The sequence below is a fragment of the Bos javanicus genome, chromosome 26 (genome assembly GCF_032452875.1).
Source record: "Bos javanicus breed banteng chromosome 26, ARS-OSU_banteng_1.0, whole genome shotgun sequence".
Taxonomy (NCBI): domain Eukaryota; kingdom Metazoa; phylum Chordata; class Mammalia; order Artiodactyla; family Bovidae; genus Bos; species Bos javanicus.
The window spans coordinates 15,638,852-15,665,065 of NC_083893.1; the positions used below are offsets into that span (position 1 = coordinate 15,638,852).

Below are 26,214 nucleotides of genomic sequence, written 5' to 3' on the forward strand. Positions count from 1 at the left end.
CCCATCACTTTCTGCTTCAGCCAATTTCAGAAAAGAAGAGACAGATTATTACTGCAGTGCTCCTGACTGGTCCCAGATTATAACCCTGTGCTAGCATGGAAACTCTCTGTTGCTGTTTCCTACTTGTTTCTGTACAGGGAAAGGAAAGATGTATTTAGAACTGATCTCTTCTGTTTGGTTTTTTTTTTCTTCATTTTTTAATTCATGTTTTGATATTCTTCTTGGTACCTTCTCCTTTGATTCCATCTCTGTCTTCAAGTGTGCATCTCTTATTGAGTGCTTAGAAGGACCTACCAGTGCCAAGTTTACCAAAACTAACTTCCCTTCATCAGGGGAAAGAGCACCAGCCTGGGAGTCCTAGTTTTGACATCCATAAGAATTGTGACGTTGGCAAGTCAATTTCTCCCACGAGCCTTGGATTCTTGATCTGGAAGAAAGAAGTTGGGCTGCCCTCTGAGGTTGCTGCCAGCACTAAATGCCATTCATTCCTCTCATTTTATTTGGAGGAAAGAAGGCAGAGAAGTGTTCCCTTAGACCTTGAAATTTTCCCCCTGTAACCTTCTCTGTTCGGGCTTCACTCTCACTCAAGTCAGAGAAGTGAGTTGCTCCCCAGGTTTCGGCACTGTTGCTGAACCAAGTAAAATTAGTGGACCGTGGCAGGGGTGGGGGTGGGGGATCAAGGTTAAGACCAAGGCTTTGATCTACTATCAACTGAACTTATCAGCCCAGACCTTAACCAAGATGGAGAAAGTAACTCAAGTGAACATTAGTGTCAGAGCACCAAAGCATAGGTAGCAGCAAAATAATCTTAGAGATTAAGCAAAGGATTTTGAGGCTGCATACCATACAGGGGGGACTTTGATAGTAGATTATTATTAAGTGTTCTACTCCACTTGCTCTGGTCGTAGCAAATACCTTCTTCCAACAACACAAGAGAAGACTCTACACATGGACATCACCATCAATACCAAAATCAGATTGATTATATTCTTTGCAGCCGAAGATGGAGAAGCTCTATACAGTCAGCAAAAACAAGACCAGGAGTTGACTGTGGCTCAGACAATGAACTCCTTATTGCCAAATTCAGACTTAAATTGAAGACAGTAGGGAAAACCACAAGACCATTCAGGTATGACCTAAATCAAATCCCTTATGATTATACAGGAAAAGTGACAAATATATTCAAGGGACTATATCTGATAGACAGATTGCCTGAAGAACTGTGGACATAGGTTCGTGACATTGTACAGGAGGCAGTGATCAAGATCATCCCCAAGAAAAAGAAATGCAAAAAGGCAAAGTCGTTGTCTGAGGAGGCCTTACAAATAGCTGAGAAGAGAAGAGAAGTTATGAGGCAAAGGAGAAAAGGAAAGATATACCCATTTGAATGCAGAGTTCCCGAGAACAGCAAGGAGCGATAAGAAAGCCTACCTCAGTGATCAATGCAAAGAAATAGAGGAAAACAATAGAATGGGAAAGACTAGAGATCTCTTCAAGAAAATTAGAGATACCTAAGGGAACATTTCATGCAAAGATGGGCTCAATAAAGGACAGAAATTGTATGGGCCTAACAGAAGCATAAGATATTAAGAAGAGGTGGCAAGAATACACAGAAGAACTATACAAAAAAGGTCTTCATGACCCAGATAACCACAATGGTGTGATCACTCACCTAGAGCCAGACCTCCTGGAGTGCAAAGTCGAGTGGGCCTTAGGAAGCATCACTACAAACAAAGCAAGTGGAGGTGATGGAATTCCAGTTGAACTATTTCAAATCCTAAAAGGTGATGCTGTGAAAGTGCTACACTCAATATGCCAGCAAATTTGGATAACTCAACAGTGGCCAAAGGACTACAAAAGGTCAGTTTTCATTCCAATCCCAAAGAAAGGCAATGCCAAAGAATGTTCGAACTATTGCACAATTGCACTCATCTCACACACTAGCAAAATAATACCCCAAATTCTCCAAGCCAGGCTTCAACAGTCCGTAAACCATGAACTTCCAGATGTTCAAGCTGGATTTAGAAAAGGCAGAGGAACCAGAGACCAAATTGCCAACATCCATTGGATCATCGAAAAAGCAGGAGAGTTCCAGAAAAACATCTACTTCTGCTTTATTGATTACACCAAAGCATTTGACCATTTGGATCACAATAAACTGTGGAAAATTCTTAAAGAGATGGGAATGCCAGACCACCTTGCCTGCCTCCTGAGAAATCTGTATGCAGGTCAAGAAGCAACAGTTAGAACCAGACATGGAACAACAGACTGGTTCCAAATCAGGAAAGGAGTACGTCAAGGCTGTATATTGTCACCCTGCTTATTTAACTTATATGCAGAGTACATCATATGAAATGCCGGGCTGGATGAAGCACAAGCTGGAATCAAGATTGCTGGGAGAAATATCAATAACCTCAGATATTCAGATGATACCACTCTTATGGCAGAAAGTGAAGAAGAACTAAAGAGCCTTTTAATGAAAGTGAAAGAGGAGAGTGAAAAAATTGGTTTAAAGCTCAACATTCAGGAAACTAAGATCATGGCATCTGGTCCTATCACTTCATGGCAAATAGGTGAGGAAAGAATGGAAACAGTGTCACACTTTATTTTGGGGGGCTCCAAAATCACTGCAGATGGTGACTGCAGCCATGAAACTAAAAGACGCTTGTTCCTTGGAATAAAAGCTATGACCAACCTAGACAGCATATTAAAAAGCAGAGACTACTTTGCCAACAAAGGTCAGTCTAGTCAAAGCTATGGTTTTTCCAGTAGTCATGTATGGATATGAGAGTTGGACTATAAAGAAAGCTGAGCACCGAAGAATTGATGCTTTTGAACTGTGTTGTTGAAGAAGACTCTTGAGAGTCTCTTGGACTGCAAGGAGATCAAACCAGTTAATCCTAAATGAAATCATTCCTGAATACTCATTGGAAGGATTATGCTGAAGCTGAAACTCCAATACTTTGGCCACCTGATATGAAGAACTGACTTATTGGAAAATATTCTGATGCTGGGAAAGATTGAAGGTGGGAGGAGAAGGGAGGACAGAGGATGAGATGGTTGGATGGCATCACCGACTAGATGGACATGAGTGTGAGTAAGCTCTGGGAGTTGATGATGGACAGGGAAGCCTGGCATGCTGCAGTCCATAGGGTCGAAAAGACTCGGACAGAGCTACTGAACTGAACTGAATTGATACTCCAGTCTGTGTAGTAGAAAGGCAAATCACATTAGACTAAATTTAAGCCTAGAGGAGAACAGTATCTACATTAGGTGTTTAGTGAATAGTTAATAGTGACACTTTGGGGACACATATTTCATTTTTCATGTGTGCGTGCTCAATTGTGTTCAACCCTTTGCTACCCCATAAACTGTAGCCTGCCAGGCTCCTCTCTCAGTGTGATTTTTCAGGCAAGAATACTGGAGTGGGTTGCCATTTCCTCAAGGGATCTTCCCGTAACCTGCTTCTCTTGTATCTCCTGCTTGGCTAAGATGGATTCTTTACCTCTGAGCCACCAGGGGCACACACCTCAGTTCAGTTTCAGGCTTTGCCACCTATTGGTTGGGAACTTTGAGCAAGTCTCTTAGGCCCTCTGTCCTTCAGTTTCCTCATCTATAAAATGAGCATAATTATGGTTCCTGACTCTTAGGATTGTTGTGAGAGATACATGAGTTAACATATATGAAGTGCTTAGAACAGTAACATAAGTGCTATGTTGGTTCTATTATTTAGTCATTTGAGGAGCATAATAAATAATGCATTTGTGTAAGATAGTTCAAAAAGTTTTTTGTGTTTTTTCATTTAATATTATGCATTGTACTGTTTGACAAATGGACTTTTGTTCATGTGCTAAGTGCTTTCTTGCTCCATCAGTCAAATACATTTAAATCCTCATTACCTTTAGGCCTTGTTTTACTATGGTCTCATGGAATGCCTGGAAAATCCCATGGATGGAGGAGCCTGGTGGGCTGCAGTCCATAGGGTCGCTAAGAGTCGGGCACGACTGAGCGACTTCCCTTTCACTTTTCACTTTCATGCATTGGAGAAGGAAATGGCAACCCACTCCAGTGTTCTTGCCTGGAGAATCCCAGGGACAGAGGAGCCTAGTGGGCTGCTGTCTATGGGGTCGCACAGAGTCAGACATGACTGAAGCGATGCAGCAGCAGCAGCAGCAGCATGGAATTTTATAGATGAAAAGGGATTATATGAATTACCTTTCAGCTGCATTTTAAAGGTGAAGCGAACAGGGAGGTTGATCCCATTGCAAAGCATTGATGGAGCTGGAGCTTCAATTCAGTCTCTTGGCAGGTCCTTCATTTCCTAATACTAAACTGGCTTAAAAACAACAACATTTTTCTCATGAGAAAGTATGCGTCAAGCTTCCCTGGCCTGGTTTCAGTGGACGCCCCTCTCTGCATCTACAGGTGAGCTCCTGGGTGACGTGGCTGATCCTTGCGGCGGGCTCCATGGAAGAGAAGCGGGAAGTCTTCTCGTACTTGGTTCATGTGGCCAAATGCTGCTGGAACATGGGCAACTACAATGCCGTCATGGAGTTCTTGGCCGGCCTCAGGTATGGGCAGTGGAATATGGTTATCTGGGGTTTCCTTTTAACAGCTGAATGGCACTGAATTAATTGTCCAGGTAACCATATTTGGAGAAGGCAATGGCACCCCACTCTGGTACTCTTGCCTGGAAAATCCCATGGATGGAGGAGCCTGGTAGGCTGTAGTCCATGGGGTCGCGAAGAGTCGGACACGACTGAGCGACTTCATGTTCACTTTTCACTTTCATGCACTGGAGAAGGAAATGGCAACCCACTCCAGTGTTCTTGCCTGGAGAATCCCAGGGACGGGGGAGCCTGGTGAGCTGCTGTCTATGGGGTCACACAGAGTTCGACACGACTGAAGCGACTTAGTAACAGTAGGCAATTGGTACTGACTATATGGGGGAAATATATTAACCTGTGTTAGTGCCACAATTCCTGTTCCTCAGAGGTGCTGCAGAATTAAGCAGGCATGATCCTACTCCGCTGTGTCTGCCCTGACCCCATGCTCTTGGGCAGGCTGAGTGTCTGATTGCTTAACTCTGTCAACACCATCACTGACCCCCCTTTCCCCTTCCTGCCATGTGTGCCCCACTGTTACCTGTCTCTTCCCAGATCTGCCTTACAAATTACCCAGCACTGTAAGCTGCCAACCACTGACTGCCCTCACCAATGACAGTGGCTTATGTTGATAATGATATCACTGAATAATGTTAGCTGTCATTTTTATTAAACACTTACTACATGTCAAGCACTGGACTAAGCGTGTTCCATGCATTAAAACTTTCGATTGTCAGAACAATTTTTTGAGGTACATACTATTATTATTTCCACACCGGATGAAAGAAGAAACGTCTAAGATAAGAAGAAATTAAGTTACTCACCCAAGGTCACCTGGTATGGCCAGGATGTGAATGGAGGCCACCTTGATTTCAGAGCCTGTGCTCTTAACTTCTGGAAAATCCCATGGATGGAGGAGCCTGGTGGGCTGCCGTCTATGGGGTCACACAGAGTCGGACATGACTGAAGCGACTTAGCAGCAGCAGCAGCAGCCCTTAACTTCTATGATATCTTCCTCTTACACCTTCTCCATCAAGCTAATAATAAGATCAGCATTCTATCATTAAAGCCTCCAGCTGTATTCCCTTTAAGCATCAGTTACCTTGCATGAAATAGCTGCTCCTCACTCTTGTGGTGGCAGTGTGGTATGAGGAAGAAGAGGATAAATGGTGGAGTTAGAATAACAGGGAATCAAATCCTGGCTCCCCTGTGGAACAGCTGTGTGATCTAGTTACTTGACCTCATTAAGCTTCAGTTTCTTCATCTGCAAATGGGGGCAATAATAAAAAGCACCTATCCCTTTGCATAGGATTTAATGAGACAGTGTAAAGTGTTGAGTATGTGCGTCTGGCATGTAGTAAGGCTCAAAAAGAGAACTTGTCATTGCTGTTGTTGTTGTCTAAGATTCATCTTCCCAATGAAGATCTATAAATAGATCTTGCTTCATAACATTTCAAGGTTTTTCTTTGATTCTCCAGGCCTGACATAGGGGTTCAGGATTGGGGGTGGAGAGGAAAATTTTTAGTTGGAAATTTTTTCGTCCTTTTGAACTTTCTCAACTAAAAATAAACTCACATGATCATGTCCTTGGCATTTAAAATGGTCGTACAACTGCACTAAGCATGGCTCAAAAGAAGGAAAAATAGAAAAGTACTGGGTGAAGAAAAGGCTATATGCAGGTGATTTGGTTCTCTTTGTGATAAATTTTCTACAATCTGCGCTACTTTTCTTTTTTAATATTATTTATTTGGCTACACAAGATCTTAGTTGTAGCATGCAGGATCGTTCATTGTGGTGTGCTGGCTTCTCTCTAGTTGCAACATGCAGGCTTAGTTACCCCACAGCATGTGGGATCTTAGTTGCCCAAGCAGGGATCAAACCCACATCCCCTGCATTGGAAGGCAGATTCTTAACTGCTGGACCACCAGGGAAGTCCCTGCATTATTTTTCTTTAAAAAAATAGAGATCATATACTGATAAAATAGTCCTGTTTTAATGATGCTTGGGCTTCCCTGGTGGCTCAGCGGTAAAGAGTCCACCAGCAATGCAGGAGATGCAAGAGATCCCTGGGTGTGGAAGATCCCCCGAAAGAGGAGATGACAACCCACTCGAGTATTCTTGCTGGGAAAATCCCACGGATGGAAGAACCTGGTGGGCTACAGACCCTCTTGTGGGCTAGGGCTGCAAAGAGTCGGACATGACTGAGCAACTAAGCACGAACATACAATGGTGCTTATCCTTCCGTGGTTGACTGGCAAACTGGTGCTGACTGTTGTCTGGGGACCTTGCGTCCTCTCTTCTGGGTGTCACCATCCTCACAGCATGGCAGCTGGCTCCCTCCAAAGTGAACAATCCAAAAGAACAAGGCAGGGACTTCCCTGGTGGTCCAGGGGTTAAGAACCTGCCTGCCAAGGCAGTGGACATGGGTTTGATCCTTGGTCTGGGAACTAAGATCCTACCTGCCAGTGGGCAGCTGAGCCCATGCACCACACCTGTTGAACCCTTGCACTCTGGAGCCCGTGCACCGCAACTACTGAACCCCTGAGCCCAATTACTGAAACCCATTGCCTAGAGCCTGTGCTCTGCAACAAGGCAAACCACTGCAGCGAGAAGCCTGCACACCACACCTGGGGAGTAGCCCCACAACTAGAGGAAGCCTGCACACAGCAATAAAGACCCAGTGCTGCCAAAAATGAATAAATAAATAAATAGAAATAAATAAATAGAAAGAGCAAGGCAGAAGCTTCGGTGCTTTTTACGTCCTGGCCTCAGGAGTCACACACTGTCCACTTCTGCCGTATTATACTGATCATGTAGGACCAGCACTGGCTCACTGTGGGTGGGGACCACACCGCAGCAGGAAGTGTGGATCTTTGGAGGCCATCTTGGAGGTTGGCTGCCACGTACCATATATTAGCGAGTCTCTTGATGCAAAAAATAGCCTCATAATGACCAATGGAGGCCTTGGGGAAATGTGACTTTTAGACCCAACTTAGTTTAAATTCAAAATCCAAGAAGTCCATGTGAAAGTGAAAGTTGCTCAGTCATGTCTGACTCTTTGCAACCCCATGGGCTGTAGTCCATGGAATTCTCCAGGCCAAAATACTGGAGTGGGTAGCCTTTCCCTTCTCCAGATCTTCCCAATGCAGGGATTGAACCCAGGTCTCCTGCATTGCAGGTGAATTCTTTACCAGCTGAGCCACAGAGGAAGTCTATAGAGCCAGGTAATTCTTTCTTAGATGAGAAATAATGTCAAAGCAGCTAAACCTTACCACTGATTCCTGGCCACCCCAAACCCATTGCCACCTAGTTTCACACTCCTATATTTGGCTTAAGGCTGAATTAGTCTTTACAAATAGATGGGTAAAACTACCAGGTTTAATAGTTCGTCAGCCAGAACAGTAGATACAGGAGGTAAGTTACTAGATGTCCTCATGATGGAATGATTGTGGAAGAAGAGCTCACATGTGCACTTTCAAGTTTGAAAGTATTTAGATTACAAGTAATTGAACTGCATCAAGATAACTGAATTTTTTAATTTTTGAAACAATTAGAGGAGAAGGGGGCGCAACCTTATTGTGAAGTGACTGCTTTCCTGTCACCTTTGTACATTTGGCTTCCTCAAACTAAATTCCCAGCTGCTTATAGGAAACGAGTAGAAGTACAAAGATTTACATGCAGCAATATTTACTCAGTTTTAATGTCAATATAAAATAACCCAAATGTCAAGGACACCTCGATTTTAAAATAATAAAATAAAATAACCCAATGAACAATAATAGAAAAATGAAGGCAATAACATGATGCATCCACACACTGGAGTATTATTTAATCACCAGAAACAATGTTTATAATAATTTTAATATCATAGGACATACAATGTATACATACAACATATAAAACTACCTGGGAACAAAGCTGTCCATACTTAATAACTTCAGCAATATTTATACAACAAAATGTATAAAATATTTAGACCAGACAGACACAAATAGGATAAGTACTGGAAGGAAATATTCCTACTGTTGTCTGTGGTTGGAAGAGCCGTGAGTGGATTTTCTATATTTTTGGTATTTTTGAGATCATCTACAATGGGCATACCTTTTTAATCATGAAAAGAAATAAAGTTTCTTTTTTAAAAGCGTCAGTTCTCAGTCTAACAAAACACCAATGCTCTTTACTAAGGTTTGTCTCTTGCCCCACCCACATATCATGACTCATGAAAAAAAAGGATGATCAGATAATGAGAACCAAGTCTCATTCATGTGTTCACTTCATTTATTTAAACCTCCATTCCATGCCCCCAGATGGATTCTCACCACCTTATAAGGAACTGGTTGTAGGACAAGTCGAACCCAGTGGGGTGAAATCAGGAGACAATTTATTTTTCTGACCTCACTGTCTTTCAAACCTGCCAACTGCCTGTTTTCCCCCGAACTCTGGACTGTACCGTGGGCCCCCCGTGTCTTTCCCGGTCACTTGTGTAGTTAATAAGCCGTCTCCTTCGCCTATGCCCTTGAGCGCTAGTGACCCCCAGAATCGTATGGCAGTGCCACACGATGGTTGTGGCAGGTTGCCCTCAGTGTGACACCATTTGTATAAAGTCTAAAGTGCACAAACAATTGTACAAACTGCTTAGCAGTATCTGCCCAGGTTGAGAAAGTATGAGGAAGTGTCAGGGAGGCAGCGCAATAAAGTTGCAGACGTGGTCCCTGGTGGTGAGGAAGGGAGGGGGTGTGTCCACCGAGGAGTCCTCTGGGGCCTCAGCCATATTATGAATGCTTTATTTTTTTAAACTGAGAGGTTGATGCGTGAGTGTGTGTCGTGTTGTACTTTTTGATGTCTTTTAGATGTCTTAGGTATTACCTAATGATTTTTTAATCCAGTCTGATATAAATCAGAGCTTCAAGCTTTCATTTAAAACTTCAAAAAAAGAAGTAAAGGGACTTCCCTGATGGTCCAATGGTTAGCACTCCACACTTCCACTGCTTGGGAGATGGGTTCAATCCCTGGTCAGGAAACTGAGATCCTGTATGCCACACTCCTGCTGCTGCGAAGTCGCTTCAGTCGTGTCTGACTCTTTGTGACCCCATGGACTGTATCCCGCCAGGCTCCTCTGTCCATGAGATTCTCCAGGCAAGAACACTGGAGTAGATTGTCATGCCCTCCTCCAGGGGATCTTCCCAACCCAGGGATCAAACCTGTGTCTCTGATGTCTCCTGCACTGGCAGGCAGGTTGGTTCTTTACCACTAGCGCCACCTGGGAAGGAAGAAAAAACAAAGAAAAGCTTCACCCTTTCCCCAGTTTCACAGCCCTACCAGTCTCAAAAAGCTGCAGTAGGGTGGGAAGATATAATTTATCTTTCTGTCCCTCTGTCTCCAGCTCAGGGTTCCTGCAGAAAACATGGGCAGGATAGGAGAGAAGAAGGGAGGAGGGGTAAAGGGAGCCAGTCTAACTTGACTGGGGCCACTGTGATCTGGCTTTGGTGACCTCACAGAGAGCCATGTGGGGTGTTTTCAGGGTCACTTCCTACTTACCTGCCCTGCTGCTGCTAAGTCGCCTCAGTCGTGTCCAACTCTGTGCGACCCCATAGATGGCAGCCCAGCAGGCTCCCCCATTCCTGGGATTCTCCAGGCAAGAACACTGGAGTGGGTTGCCATTTCCCTCTCCAGTGCATAAAAGTGAAAAGTGAAAGTGAAGTCGCTCAGTCGTGTCTGACTCTTAGCGACACCACGGACTGCAGCCTACTAGGCTCCTCCGTCCTAACTCCCCCCAGTTTCTGTCCGAAAGCAACCCCCTGTACCATCACCTGGAGAGGGGTGGTACACCCCCAGCCTGGCCCACTACTCAGTCCTCCCCCACAGCATCTAGTTCTGAAAGGCCTACCCTTACAGACTCTTTCCACTAGGGCCCCCTTATTTGGAGGGAAGCCTTTCAAGATAACTCAAGCCCTGCTGCCTCTCAGGGTCCATTCCAGACTCAAAGAAAGCCCCAGCACTTTGCCCACCCAGGCTCTAGAGATGCAAAGCACACTCACCGGATCCTTCCCCCTCACTAGCCATCCCACGGCCCCAGCCAGCCTCTCGTCCTTACACTTTCCCAGGAAGTCACACACCAGGCAGTCCACATGATCAACAAGCTGCCAGGACACGGGCCAGCCTCTCCATGAAGTTCCCTGAAGCCCCTGAACTTGGGGAGATCTCCTCCTTCTCACTTACCATGTCCTGACAGCCCTCTGCAAAGAAGTCCCCGCTTGGCTGCTCAGACCCAGGTGACAATTTATTAAAGTAATATTCACATCATTTGGGGAAGTAGGTGGCAATGTGAATCCCGAATAAATATTAAAACAGAAAGAAAACATAAACAGAAATGAATTTCATACAGAATTTAAGCTGTTTACTGTAAACGATATTATTTCCCCTTTGGCCTAAAAACAATGTCCCTGACTTGCCATAGGTCAAGAAAAGTTTTAAAAATGTGGCAGTTTATGGACCAGTCTGATCTGGAGACCATGAGGAGCCTGAAGGACGCCATGGCCCAGCACGAGTCTTCCTGCGAGTACAGGAAGGTGGTGACCCGAGCGCTGCACATCCCCGGCTGCAAGGTGGTTCCCTTCTGCGGGGTGTTTCTGAAGGAGCTCTGTGAGGTGCTGGACGGAGCCTCTGGCCTCATGAAGCTTTGCCCGAGGTACAATTCGCAGGAAGAAACTCTGGAGGTGAGACCTTTCAAAACTCTCATGATCTGAAGAGTCATTGTTGCCTCCTGGCTTGTCACACACTGAAGCCAGAAGAGAGACATCTCTGAGGCCAGGGTTATCCATTGTCACAGTTGCGTTGACTAACAGATCCTTGGGGGCTGCCCTGGTGGCTCAGACGGTAAAGAATCTGCCGGCAATGCAGGAGACCTGGGTTCGATTCCTAGATTGGGAAGATCCCCTGGAGAAGGGAATGGCAACCCACTCCAGTATTGTTGTCTGGAGAATTCCATGGACAGAGGAGCCTGGCAGGCTACAGCCCATGGGGTCACAAAGAGTCGGACATGACTGAGCAGCTGACAGTTTCACTTTCACTAGATCGTGAACATTCCAAAGAAAAGAAGGCCAACTACCACTGTTGGGCTTTATATTAAGTTAGCTTTAATGGGGCAACGTACAAATGGTGTTGTTTTTCTGGGTGTTTTTTCTTAAGGTTGATGGGATTTTCCTCTCTTGCTAGGTGCAAATGGGTGAAGGGGATATAAGAAGTCAGATGAGAGTAGTAACTTTTTGGGGTCAGTGGAAGAAAGACTGAGGGGAAGTCAGTGCTGCCTTCTTTTCCTCCATTCTGGGAATCTGGTGTGTCCTCCAAGGATGCGCTCTGGGCTCCTGATCATGCTGTCCTCAGCCCATTGCTGCTCATTCCCAACCCCCAGCATGGGAAGGACCACATGAGCTTGGACTCAGAGTGTTGGGCAGTGCAGAGAAGAGGCACTGAGAAACAGAATATACAGACACCTTTCTATATGGTATTTAGAAATGAAAGAAGGGATTGAAAGGTGGGAGACTTTATGGAGAAATTTGAGGAGTCCCATGCCCGGAAGTCCCATACCTAAACTAAAGTCATTCTCACCATGGTGCCGGCACCCACTGTTGACCTTACACATACACACTCTCCCCCTCTCTCCTTCTCTCTCTCTCTTTCTCACCCTCATTCACACCCCTTCTTGGTGACAGTGGGAAGACTCTCCTAAAACTGCAGCCTCTTCCAGGTCCCTTGGGAGCAAAAGAATTACTTGGTATCAGGGAGACTTAGAGCCCCTGACAGGTGCTGGCAGCATTACTGGCTTCTATCTCCCTGGCTTGTGAGAGGGGCATAAAGTGCAAGGAGACACTTCCCCAGTGGTTCAGCGGTAAAGAATCTGCCTGCAGTGCAGGAGACGCAAGTTCAGTCCCTGGGTTGGGAAGATCCCCTGGAGGAGGAAGTAACTACCCACTCCAATGTTATTGCCTGAAAAAATCCCATGAACAGAGGAGCCTGGCAGGCTACAGCCCATGGGTCAAAAAGAGTCAGACACGACTTAGCGACTAAATAGCCAAAAAAAAGTGAAAGAAATGAAGGGGGAAGCTTAAAGCAAGCCTCCCAAACTGTCCCCGCACTGGCTGCCTCACATCTCAGAAGTAGGGAACTCCATATCTCATGGCCTAGCCATCCCTCTGACCTCTGATGGGAGATACTTCCCTGGTTACAAATACAGACAATAAGAGCTTATAAATCACCAGGAAGCCTCTGTGTTACTGTTAAGATGTATGGGAAATAAAGCAAAATGTCCCCCCTCTTTGATCATTTCCTTGGGCCCCAGTAATTTTATCTGGTTCCATAGAATAATAGATTTCTGTCATGGTTTTTCTCAATTCTCACTACAGGAATAAAATAACTCTGTCCTTCCTCTGTAAAGTGGCTAATCTTCTCCCTAGGGAACCTTGAAATAATATTGCTTTTTGTGTTATAAACTGGAAGTGAAGTGTTGATTCCTAGAGGGACTGAAGTTGTCTTAGTGGAAACAAGAGTAAGTTTTGGTATTTCATGTGGTGAAAGGAAAAAATGTTTTTCCTGGAGGTTGGTTTTCCCCCAATAAAATAGGCACAAATGCCATTATTTATGACTGTTATGATTTTGTTTCTCTAGCCAAGTAGGTTATTTAGATGTAGTATGTGAAGCTGCAATAACAAATCCTCAATATATTTCTCTGTAGTTTGTAGCCGATTATAGTGGACAAGATAATTTCTTACAACGAGTGGGACAGAATGGCTTAAAGAATTCAGAGAAGGAGTCCACTGTCAACAGCATCTTTCAGATCATCAGGAGCTGCAGTCGAAGTCTGGAGACAGAGGAGGAGGACAGCTCCAGTGAAGGGAGCAGCTCAAGGAAAAATTCCCTGAAGGATAAAGCCCGATGGCAGTAAGTTTTACATGGGATGTTTTACATGGGATTTAAAAATTGGGATTCTCATTTCTTCTTTTTCCTACCCCAGTTTGGTTTCAGGTTATAAATAGCATCCATGTACGTGTTAGTTGCCCAGTCCTGTGCAACTCTTTGCAGCCCCATAGACTGTAGCCCAGCTTCCCCGGTGGCTCAGATGCTAAAGCATCTGCCTGCAATTCGGCAGACCCAGATTCAATCCCTGGGTCAGGAAGATCCCCTTGAGAAGGAAATGGCTACCCACTCCAGTACTCTTGCCTGGAAAATGCCATGGACGGAGGAGCCTGGTAGGCTACAGTCCATGGGGTCGCAGAGAATCGGAGACGACTGACCGACTTCACTTTCATTTTCAGACTGTAGCCCACCAGGCTCCACTGTCCATGGAATTTCCCAGGCAAGAATACTGGAGTGGGTTGCCATTCCCTTCTCCAATAGTATCCAGAGTATACATTATAAATCAACTATACTTTGATGTGTTTGTGTGTGTGTGTTAGTTGCTCACTTGTGTCCGACTCTTCGCAACCCCATGGACTATAGCCTGCCAGGCTCCTCTGTCCATGGCATTTTCCAAGCAGGAATACTGGAGTGGGCTGCATTTCCTCCTGCAGGGCATCTTCCCAACCCAGGGATTGAACTGGCATCTCCTGTATTTCTTGCCCTGGCAGGCCAACTTTACCACTGTGTCACCTGGGAAGCCACAGTACTTCAATTAAAAAACTAATTTTTAAAAAAGGGTTTATTAGTTACTGGATAAGGCATGGGGCAAATATTAACATTTTTAAATCAAATATACTGATTTAGTGGCAGAGAAGGCAATGGCACCCCACTCCAGTACTCTTGCCTGGAAAATCCCATGGACGGAGGAGCCTGGTAGGCTGCAATCCATGGGGTCACTAAGAGTCGGACACGACTGAGCTACTTCACTTTCACTTTTCACTTTCATACATTGGAGAAGGAAATGGCAGTCCACTCCAGTGTTCTTGCCTGGAGAATCCCAGGGACGGGGGAGCCTGGTGGGCTGCCATCTATGGGGTCGCACAGAGTCAGATGCGACTTAGCAGCAGCAGCAGCAGCAGTAGGATTGGAGTCAGTCATACCCAGAAATCAGCAGTGTTGCAGTTCCCCTCAACTTCTGATGATTCTAAGGCAGCTCATCAATGATTGACAAGCATTGCAGTGCTTCCAGGATCTCACTTTCAGGTGGCATCTGCAGCGTTGTGATTGCTTGGCTGTTTCGATTGCTGTTTATTGACAAGCATTGCAGTCTACCCATGATATGCTTGCTTAGCCCAAGACCAAATGAGAAGTTCAGAAATCAATGGTCTTAGGCTAGGCATTGCATCTCTTCAAGGCCATTTACTCATGGTCATGCCCAACTCAAAGCAGAGTCTGGTCCACCTGGAAGAATCCTTGAGCATGACCCAAAAGCAGAACATTTGCTGGCTTTGACATCTTGGCCACAAAAGGTTCTATTTGTGTGGTATACTCATGAGTCATACCTGGCAGTTGTCTCCCAGTCCTTGTAAGACATCACTGTTTGTTTTGCAAAGTCTTTCCTGGATGACTGTGTGTATGAGCCTACAGTGGGAAGAGACAGTGCTTCTGGAAAGTAATTCCTTTGGAACTGTAGTGCTGGATCCTCAGAATCAGTTGTGAACAGAGAAATGAACACCTTGTGCCTGAATCCCAAGTGTTGTTATTAAAGAGATGAACCTATATTCCCAGTTTTTCCAAAGTCTTTGAGCTTTTTTCCAAACCTCATCTCCTAGCTCATTCCCCCATAGGGGATCCAGGTTAGGGATGAACCAATACTGCCCTTACCACGATGTCACATTCCTAAAGCTCAAATTTCACAAGTAGCTTCTACCGATCGTTCTTTTTAAGTTGGTCTCAAGTCAAAATTATTTGAAAGTTTCTCACTAATTTTTGTGATGTTGGTGCCACCATATATAAATAGAGAGAGGACCATCTACAAATAAGCACAGAGGCCTCTCATAGCCCTTAACTCCTTAATCTACATCTACTTCTGTGTACCTGTCTCTATACATAGGTATCTATGTATATATCTACATCCTCTCACAAAATATTTTGTAGATGCTTATAAGAATAAATGTAAATAACCAAAGAAGGGATTATTAAGGGATTATTATGAAGGGAAAAGGAAAGTAGGATAGGAAAAAATAAAGTGTACAGAAATGTATACTATACAGTCTTTACAGTGACTAAATTTTGTTCTGAGATAGTGACCATAAAAAGAAGGGAATCAGGAGTCACAGTCTTTGTAAGAAAAATCAAACAGATGTTTGGGAGAAGCATACCTGTTCCTCATACTGAGATCTGGCTGAAATTCCTTCCTTAAGTGCTCCAAAAAAGGATACATCATCTCTTAATAGATAAAATTTCATATGATTTTTTTTATAACTACCTTCACTTGGCGCTGTGTGTGTGTGTGGGTGTATATGTTACTTATAGGTGTTCTAAGAATACTTTTAGGAGTGCTTGTGACTCAGCTGGTAAAGAATCCGCCTGCAGTGCAGCAGACCTGGGTTCAGTCCCTGGGTTGGGAAGATCCCCTGGAGAAGGGAACAGCTACCCACTCCAGAATTCTGACCTGGAGAATTCCATGGACTGTATAGTCCATGGGGTTGCAAAGAGTCGTGGACATGACTTTCACTTCACTTCACTTCACTTTTGGTTGAGACTCAGAGACCAGGCCTCTGGGTTTTTCTTTACCATCTTTTTCCTTTTGACTGGATTTCCTTCAAGTAATAAATTTCATACCACATACCATCACCTCTTTTGAAATCATTGTTTCCAATTCTCTGCTTGTTCCTTTGTCCCCTCACTAATCATTTTATCATCTACATTCTAAGATCACTGCTTTTCTACTTCCCATTTTCTAGACTCCACTTGTAAGCACTCTTAGAAGGGGAAAAGAAGCACAAAATTGCAAATATTTCTTTTACAAAACCTGAGAAGTCAGGTTGAAATCCTCACGTTGAAATTTATGTACCTCAGTACTGGTAAATTTTCTTACCCCACATAATGGCTATTTTGAAAAGAACTACTGATGAGGCTGGGGTGTTTAATAGATGACGGTGGGGGTGTTTAATAGAATTCACTGAAACCAGATCAGCAAGCACTGTTCCTGGGACCATCTGCCAGGACTTGGGAATCCATTTCTGATCCGGAGTCCTGCATTAAAATATCCAGTACAGGGCTGTGTGTGAAAAAGGGATTTCCAGATCTCAAAACCCAAGGGAACTGTGCTTTGTTGTTGATTTGGCTGAAATAAAGACTCTGTAAACAGTAACCTCCAGCCCCTTTCCTATGGCAGCCACCAACCCTGTGAAAATTCCATCAGAGAAAGAAGGGATGATCTCATGGTCATTTGGTTCACCCAACCTGTAGGGTGCTCTAATAATTCTTCTCAAACATCTCAGCTACTCCTGCCAGAACACCCACTCAAAACATTGACAGAAACCCTAGAAAGATGGTCATAAGAGATTCAATACCTCAGCAGGAAAGGAACAGGGTTGAAATAATCTCCAAATGTCAGTGAGATCTTAAGGACATCAACTTATCATCTCCGTGTACAGTTGAGAAAGTGGTGCCTGGAGAGGTGAAGTCGCTTCCTTAAGTGGTGCCTAGCAGACCTGGGTTGTGAGCCTGACCACGTGATCAACTGCAGGGCAGGATCTTTCCTCCTGCAGTGTTGAAGGCATTTCTTGTCACTGTGGAACCCTCGACTTCTTTTTGTTTCTAGTTCCTATAGGTTAGGACATCTAAACATGGCATCTGGTTCCATCACTTCATGGAAATAGGTGGGGAAACAGTGGAAACAGTGTCAGACTTTATTTTTGGGGCTCCAAAATCACTGCAGATGGTGACTGCAGCCATGAAATTAAAAGACGCTTACTCCTTGGAAGGAAAGTTATGTCCAACCTAGATAGCATATTCAAAAGCAGAGACATTACTTTGCCAATAAAGGTCCATCTAGTCAAGGCTATGGTTTTTCCAGTGGTCATGTATGGATGTGAGAGTTGGACTGTGAAGAAGGCTGAGTGCCGAAGAATTGATGCTTTTGAACTGTGGTGTTGGAGAAGACTCTTGAGAGTCCCTTGGACTGCAAGGAGATCCAACCAGTCCATCCTAAAGGAGATTAGTCCTGGGTGTTCTTTGGAAGGAATGATGCTAAAGCTGAAACTCGAGTACTTTGGCCACCTCATGTGAAGAGTTGACTCATTGGAAAAGACTCTGATGCTGGGAGGGATTGGGGGCAGGAGGAGAAGGGGACGACAGAGGATGAGATGGCTGGATGGCATCACCGACTCGATGGACGTGAGTCTGAGTGAACTCCAGGAGTTGGTGATGGACAGGGAGGCCTGGCATGCTGCGATTCATGGGGTCGCAAATAGTTGGACACGACTGAGCGACTGAACTGAACTGAACTGAAATTCTAAAAGTGGTCCAGTTACATTTCATATGACCTATAAAGCTCATTAATAATGACTTTTCAAATTTACCAGTATGAAGAATAAATAAGTTTTGCTTGTGTGAGTGTAAGTCATGAAGGCATAAGAGTAGTGTATGGCACCATTGTAGGAAAATGGAAATTAAGACTATTTAGGTGTATAGAGAAGAGTGTTGGGTGATATAGGAGCCACACGTTCTGATTATCAATATTGTCCACCCTCTCTAAAATACTGCTTAAAAAGGATTATGCCATTTGGAGAAGTTGGATATAAGCAGATAACAAGTTCAGGCAGAACCTTAGAAGGGAGGCTGTTTGGGATGATTCGGAACTCAAAGCTTGCAGTCACATGGTCTGGGACTGAATGTTGCCTCCATCACTTACTATTTGTGTCACCTGGGTAGGTGACTTAATCTTGCTGTTGGGCTCTGCTTAGTCGTTCAGTCGTGTCTGATTCTTTGCGACCCCATGGACTGTAGCCCACCAGGGTCCTCTGTCCATGGGATTCTCCAGGCAAGAATACTGGAGTGGGTTGCCATGCCCTCCCCCAGGGGATTTTCACAACCCGGGGATCAAACCCGGGACTTCTGCATTGCAGGCAGATTCTTAACCTTCTGAGCTACCAGGGAAGCCTACTAAGCCTCAATTTTGTAATCTGTAAAATGGGAATGATTATAATGCTTTATTTATAAGATTGTTGTACAGATTATGTGAGAGGATACATGTAGAATAAGGAATTTTGCATTATAAAGGCATATAAATGGTGGCTACTGTAATTAATGCCTACCATCACAAATAGCAGAGACCTTAAGGTACGGGCACCAGTGGCAACAGTCACCATTTGAGAAGCAGCTTTCAGTCACCCTGCCCTTCTTTATGGGAGAATACAGAGTATTCGCTGCTCTCCCATCCCAGCAACCTCAGTCTCTTCCCTGAAAGATGATCCCACAAGGATAGAAATAAGAAAGCTAAGCGTGAGTTCCTTTGCTGTTCACCTGAAACTATCACAACATTGTTAATCAGCTATACTCCGATACAAAATAAAAAGTTTTTTAAAAAGCTAAGCATGAGGAAGTAGAGTATCTGAGAAAAGATTATAGATACCAGGACTTGCCACACATACATACGTGCCCTTATGTGCGCACATGAAATAATAAAATGATAGGAAACCAGTCACTTATTCTCCATGAAGGATGGTACAGCGTTATAAACACCAACCTCACAACATCCTTTAGGGACAGCTGACTGCCTCCGCCCAGCCAAGACCTTAACAGGATCTCCTCCCACCCGATGTCTGGCTCCGTTAGGGGTTTCTGGGACTGGGGATACCCAGGACCCCTTCTCTTTCTCTCTTTTCCTGTCTGCTTGGCCAGTACACAAGACCCAGTCCTGCTTCTATCACCGCAACAAAGAAAGGCATTTTCCCACTATCTGCTCAACATTCAAGGGCTTCCCAGGTGGCTCAGTGGTAAAGAATCCGCCTGCCAATACAGGAGACCTGGGTTTGATCCCTGGGTTGGAAGATCCCCTGGAGGAAAAAATGGCTACTCACTCTATTATTCTTGCCAGATTAATGCCATAGACAGAGGAGCCTGGCGGGCTATAGTCTGTGGGTTCAGAAAGAGACAGAATGGAGCGACTGAGCGTGCATGCACAACATTCAGTTTAAGCTTGTTTATCACTCAAATCCCAGCATGAAACTTGGACACCATCTTTACAAAGAAGCAGTGTTTGTTTGTGTGGCTGTGTTTTAGGATATTGACTTTGCACATACAAACTGGGCCATGATAATATTACTAATATTTGACATGCTATTATTTATCAAGAGCCTACTTTTAAATGAACACTGTTTTAAATACTTTACATATAAATTAGTTAATGCTCACAGCAATTCTATTTTGTTCAAGATCTCACATTTAGCAGGGCCAGAATTTAACCTCAGGCAGGCTGGCTTTAAAGTCCTTGCATTATGCAGCTATAATTTAGAAGCTGTCTATGGCTGAGGAAAGTGCTAAATTAATTAAAAGCAAGAATTTGCCAGAAGCAAAGTTAAAACTCTCAATTTTATTACAGAGTACAGCTATAGCAAGTCCTTTGGAAAAGGTGCACCTTTCCAAAAGTCTTACAAAATTAAATTTAGGCTTATCACTTGATGAATCATGTTTATGTAATCCTTTTAACTTTGCAGGAGTAACAAAATGTTATGAAGAAAATTAGTGCCAAGTCGCTTCAATCATGTCAGACTCTTTGCAACCCTGTGGATTATAGCCCACCAGATTCCTTTGTCCATGGGCTTTCCCAGACAAGAATACTGGAGTGGGTTGCCATGCCCTCCTCCAGGGAATCTTCCTGAGTCTCTTATGTCTCCTCCATTGGCAGATGAGTTCTTTACCGCTAGTGCCACCTGGGAAGCCTGATAAGTAGCCCGCTTTTCCCCTAATATAAGGTCTTCAGGGATTTCCCTGGTGGTCCAGTGGCTAAGACTACACGCTCCCAGTTCAGGGGGCCCAGGTTCGATCCCTGGTCAGAGAACTAGAGTCCACATGCTGCATCTTAGAGTCCGAATGCCACATCTGAAAGAGCCCTCATGCGGCAGTGAAGATCAAAGGTCCCATGTCCCCAGCTAAGACCCAGCGCAGCCAAGTAAATAAATATTTTAAAAGTAAATATTTTTTAAATGAGTTATATTTTAAAACATATTTTCATCATGGAACATGAGAAAGGTGTTTACCTGTCAGTTTATAGTTTCTAACTGAAAGATGCTTCAGAACCTCTTCAGGGGTTGAATATAAACTTTCCTTCTCTTTTCACTTCTTGGTCCTCTCCTTAAGGCATACCACCTAAATTTGACTAGGTAGTTTTTTTTGCCAGTACCACATCTTTGATGCCACTTGGTTCCTGAGTAACTATTTAAGTCCCACCTAATTTCTTCTTATAAACCTACAGAAACTTGTCTCCTGAGAGAATCAGGCACAGAAGTGCATAAAATTTACTATATGATGTAAGAGACAAAGCTACTGGCTTCCTTCTTAAAGTGATCTTATTTTATTACAACTGCCAATTTTATCTTGGGCATTAGTTCCTAGAAGACTGCCTTTTAGAGGAATTATTAACACCTAGCATTAGTTCTTTTGTGTCTAAAATAGAACTGATGCTAAGAAAGATAGTGTCCATTCTCTCCCAGCTCACATCATAGCCGAGCAGTTGAAAGAGGCTCCAGAAAAGCCTCATAATTTTTCTTTTCCAGACACGACTTTTCATAATGCCCATAGTTTTTCACTGGAAAATACTTGCTTTAGCTCAGAACTCAAATTAAATGGAATATGGAAAACACCATTTCTCTTGCTAAATTAAAGTCAGAAGTCCTATGTCCAAATTAACATATGTTACATTTCATGGGTATTGATACTCTCCAATTGAATCCTTCTTGCTCTTACGGGGGTCGGGGGGGGGGGACCATCAACAAGCAGTGTGACAGGGAGAATGTGGAAATGGTCCCAGAGAAAGGAAATAAAAAGATTAAAGAACTTGGATGCGGCCCTGAGGAAAGCCCCCTCTAGAGGAACAGCTGGACTGATTTAGCCTGGAGAAAAGGAAGTGGGAAGAAGAGGCAGGATAAGACCTTGATCTTTTCTATGTTTAATTATAGTCATGTGCTTTACTGAGCCAGAGTCTGTGCTGAGTCACTTACCAGTGTTATCTTATTTGAGCTTCACCATTACTCTCTGATAGTGGGTGTTGTCTTTTTGCCATTAGCAGATGAGTAAAGTGAGGCTCAGACAGGTTGAGCGATTTGACTAGATCACACAGTGAAGAAGTAGTAGAGTCTAACATTAAACCCAAAGTGACTAGAGGCTGTTCCCCTAACCACCTTGCTACATATATGTATCAAAAGGACAGAAGAATTATGTAAGAGAACCTGAGTATTGGCTTCCCATTGTCACTGAGAGAAATTTCAGAAGGACTGTGATAATTTAAACACAAAAGATTTTCTTCCTTTCTCATTCTTCACTTTTTATGGTGAGATGTAACATTAAGAAAAGTTCATTAAAAAGAATGGATTTGCACCTAGAACTCAGATCTTGATTTCTTTTTTTTTAAATTTTATTTTATTTTTAAACTTTACATAATTGTATTAGTTTTGCCAGACATCAAAATGAATCTGCCACAGGTATACCCGTGCTCCCCATCCTGAACTCTCCTCCCTCCTCCCTCCCCATACCTTCCCTCTGGGTCGTCCCAGTGCACCAGCCCCAAGCATCCAGTATCGTGCATCGAACCTGGACTGGTAACTCGTTTCATACATGATGTTATACATGTTTCAATGCCATTCTCCCAAATCTCCCCACCCTCTCCCTCTCCCACAGAGTCCATAAGACTGATCTATACATCAGTGTCTCTTTTGCTGTCTCGTATACAGGGTTATTGTTATCATCTTTCTAAATTCCATATATATGCGTTAGTATACTGTATTGGTGTTTTTCTTTCTGGCTTACTTCACTCTGTATAATAGGTTCCAGTTTCATCCACCTCATTAGAGCTGATTCAAATGTATTCTTTTTAATGGCTGAGTAATACTCCATTGTGTATATGTACCACAGCTTTCTTATCCATTCATCTGCTGATGGGCATCTAGGTTGCTTCCATGTCCTGGCTATTATAAACAGTGCTGCGATGAACATTGGGGTACACGTGTCTCTTTCAATTCTGGTTTCCTTAGTGTGTATGCCCAGCAGTGGGATTGCTGGATCATAAGGCAGTTCTATTTCCAGTTTTTTAAGGAATCTCCACACTGTTCTCCATAGTGGCTGTACTAGTTTGCATTCCCACCAACAGTGTAAGAGGGTTCCCTTTTCTCCACACCCTCTCCAGCATTTATTGCTTGTAGACTTTTGGATCGCAGCCATTCTGACTGGCATGAAATGGTACCTCATAGTGGTTTTGATTTGCATTTCTCTGATAATGAGTGATGTTGAGCATCTTTTCATGTGTTTGTTATCCATCTGTATGTCTTCTTTGGAGAAATGTCTATTTAGTTCTTTGGCCCATTTTTTGATTGGGTCGTTTATTTTTCTGGAGTTGAGCTGTAGGAATTGCTTGTATATTTTTGAGATTAGTTGTTTGTCAGTTGCTTCATTTGCTATTATTTTCTCCCATTCTGAAGGCTGCCTTTTCACCTTGCTAATAGTTTCCTTTGATGTGCAGAAGCTTTTAAGTTTAATTAGGTCCCATTTGTTTATTTTTGCTTTTATTTCCAATATTCTGGGAGGTGGGTCATAGAGGATCCTGCTGTGATGTATGTCGGAGAGTGTTTTGACTATGTTCTCCTCTAGGAGTTTTATAGTTTCTGGTCCTATGTTGAGATCTTTAATCCATTTTGAGTTTATCTTTGTGTATGGTGTTAGAAAGTGTTCTAGTTTCATTCTTTTACAAGTGGTTGACCAGTTTTCCCAGCACCACTTGTTAAAGAGATTGTCTTTAATCCATTGTATATTCTTGCCTCCTTTGTCAAAGATAAGGTGTCCATATGTGCGTGGATTTATCTCTGGGCTTTCTATTTTGTTCCATTGATCAATATTTCTGTCTTTGTGCCAGTACCATACTGTCTTGATAACTGTGGCTTTGTAATAGAGCCTGAAGTCAAGTAGGTTGATTCCTCCAGTTCCATTCTTCTTTCTCAAGATAGCTTTGGCTATTCAAGGTTTTTTGTATTTCCATACAAATTGTGAAATTATTTGTTCTAGCTCTGTGAAGAATACCGTTGGTAGCTTGATGGGGATTGCATTGAATCTATAAATTGCTTTGGGTACTATACTCATTTTCACTATATTGATTCTTCCAATCCATGAACATGGTATATTTCTCCATCTATTAGTGTCCTCTTTGATTTCTTTCACCAGTGTTTTATAGTTTTCTATATATAGGTCTTTAGTTTCTTTATGTAGATATATTCCTAAGTATTTTATTCTTTTGGTTGCAATGGTGAATGGAATTGTTTCCTTAATTTCTCTTTCTGTTTTCTCATTATTAGTGTATAGGAATGCAAGGGATTTCTGTGTGTTGATTTTATATCCTGCAACTTTACTATAATCATTGATTAGTTCTAGTAATTTTCTGGTGGAGTCTTTAGGGTTTTCTATGTAGAGGATCATGTCATCTGCAAATAGTGAGAGTTTTACTTCTTCTTTTCCCATTTGGATTCCTTTTATTTCTTTTTCTGCTCTGATTGTTGTGGCCAAAACTTCCAAAACTATGTTGAATAGTAATGGTGAAAGTGGGCACCCTTGTCTTGTTCCTGACTTTAGAGGAAATGCTTTCAATTTTTCACCATTGAGGATAACGTTTGCTGTGGGTTTGTCATATATAGCTTTTATTATGTTGAGGTATGTTCCTTCTATTCCTGCTTTCTGGAGAGTTTTTATCATAAATGGATGTTGAATTTTGTCAAAGGCTTTCTCTGCATCTATTGGGATAATCATATGGTTTTTATTTTTCAATTTGTTAATGTGGTGTATTACATTGATTGATTTGCGGATATTGAAGAATCCTTGCATCCCTGGGATAAAGCCCACTTGGTCATGGTGTATGATCTTTTTAATGTGTTGTTGGATTCTGATTCAGATCTTGATTTCTAATAAGTCTTCAGTGAAAGAAAGCAAAGCTCCCTGGAGAGATGACTGCTTCTAGGACTTGGAGCAGGAAATACACAAGATGAGCCTGGAGTATCTTGTGCCAGAAAAAGTAAATAAGTGCTAAGAAAAAAAACAAAACAAAACTAAAACAATAATGAGGTTATATCAAAGATGCACAAGAGCCAACAGAAAGTTATATTCTGTTGGCCAAAGCTGGAGCAATTTGAGTAACAAAATAAAATAGTATTAGATTATAACCCAAGTAAGTAAGTGAAAATCGCTCAGTCGTGTCCGACTCTGAAACCCCATGGACTGTAGCCTGCCAGTCTCCTCTGTCCATGGAATTCTCCAGGCAAGAATACTGGCGTGGGTAGCCGTTCCTTTCTCCAGGGAATCTTCCCAACTTAGGGATCAAACCCAAGTCTCCTGCATTGAAGGCAGATTGTTTACTGTATGAACTACCAGGGAAGCTTTGATTATAACCCAAAATATTATGTAAATATTCAAAAGTCCATGTATGTAAGTGATAACTAAGCAAACACATGGAGGGGAAGAGACAAATTTCTCATGCAGAATCCCAAATAATTTGTGTGGATACTCTGACCTCTAGGAGGTACAGCAGACTCACCTTTCCCTATGTGTGGACTGCACACAATGACTTCCTTCCAAAGGGGACAATGTATAAGGAGGTTGTTGTTTCTTTTTAAGTAACTTTAAGTGGACACTGTAAAGTGGACACTGACTAGCACTACCTCAGCCAGGTCAGCATCAACAGCCTAAGTCCTGTTGATACTATGTTCCCTGGATATGATGTGACAAGAATGGCACTTTGCTTCTGTGGTCTTCCTCCCCAGAACCCAGAGCACCAGAATAATTATGAGAAAATTATCAGGCAAATTCTAATTGTTGGTCATTCTACAAAATGCCTGACCACTGTTCCTCAAAACTGTCAAGATCATAAAATCAAGAAAAGTCTGAGAAACCATGACATGAAGAAATATGAAGGTTAAATGTAATATTGGCTCCTGGATGGAATCCTGCAACAGAAAAGGGAAATGGATAAAAAACTAAATAAATCTAAACAAAGTATGTCCTGTGCTGTGCTAAGTCACTCAGTCGTGTCTGACTCTTCGCAACCCCATGGACTGCAGCCCACTAGGCTCCTCTGTCCTTGGGGATTCTCCAGGCAAGAATACTGGAGTGGGTTGCCATGCTCCAGGGGATATTCCCAACCCAGGGTTCTGACTCAGATCTCCCACATTGCAGGTGGATTCTTTACTGTCTGAGCTACCAGGGAAGCCCAAAGGTACACAGAGAAGGGCATCCTTGGGTGGGCTTGAACCACCAATCTTCCGGTTAACAGGCAAAGGCGATAACTCCACCGATCGCGCCACAAAGACTAATATAAATACTAAACAAAGTATAAGACTAATACTAGTACTAAACAAAGACTAATACTAAACAAAGTATGGGCTTTAATAAATAGTAGTGTTTTGTGGTATTGGTTCATGAATTGTGTCAAATACACCACCCTAATGTAAGATGT

General features: G+C 43.1%; 1 protein-coding gene across 1 annotated transcript in view; it reads left to right on the top strand.

Annotated features, from left to right (window-relative positions):
• PLCE1 (phospholipase C epsilon 1) overlaps positions 1–26,214 on the top strand; it is a 369,702-nt gene that overhangs the window by 259,503 nt on the left and 83,985 nt on the right. Inside the window, exons 5-7 of the mRNA XM_061402841.1 lie at positions 4,426–4,571; positions 11,062–11,320; positions 13,336–13,541. Of these exons, the coding sequence (XP_061258825.1) occupies positions 4,426–4,571; positions 11,062–11,320; positions 13,336–13,541 (611 nt within the window). The remainder of the gene's footprint in view (positions 1–4,425; positions 4,572–11,061; positions 11,321–13,335; positions 13,542–26,214) is intronic.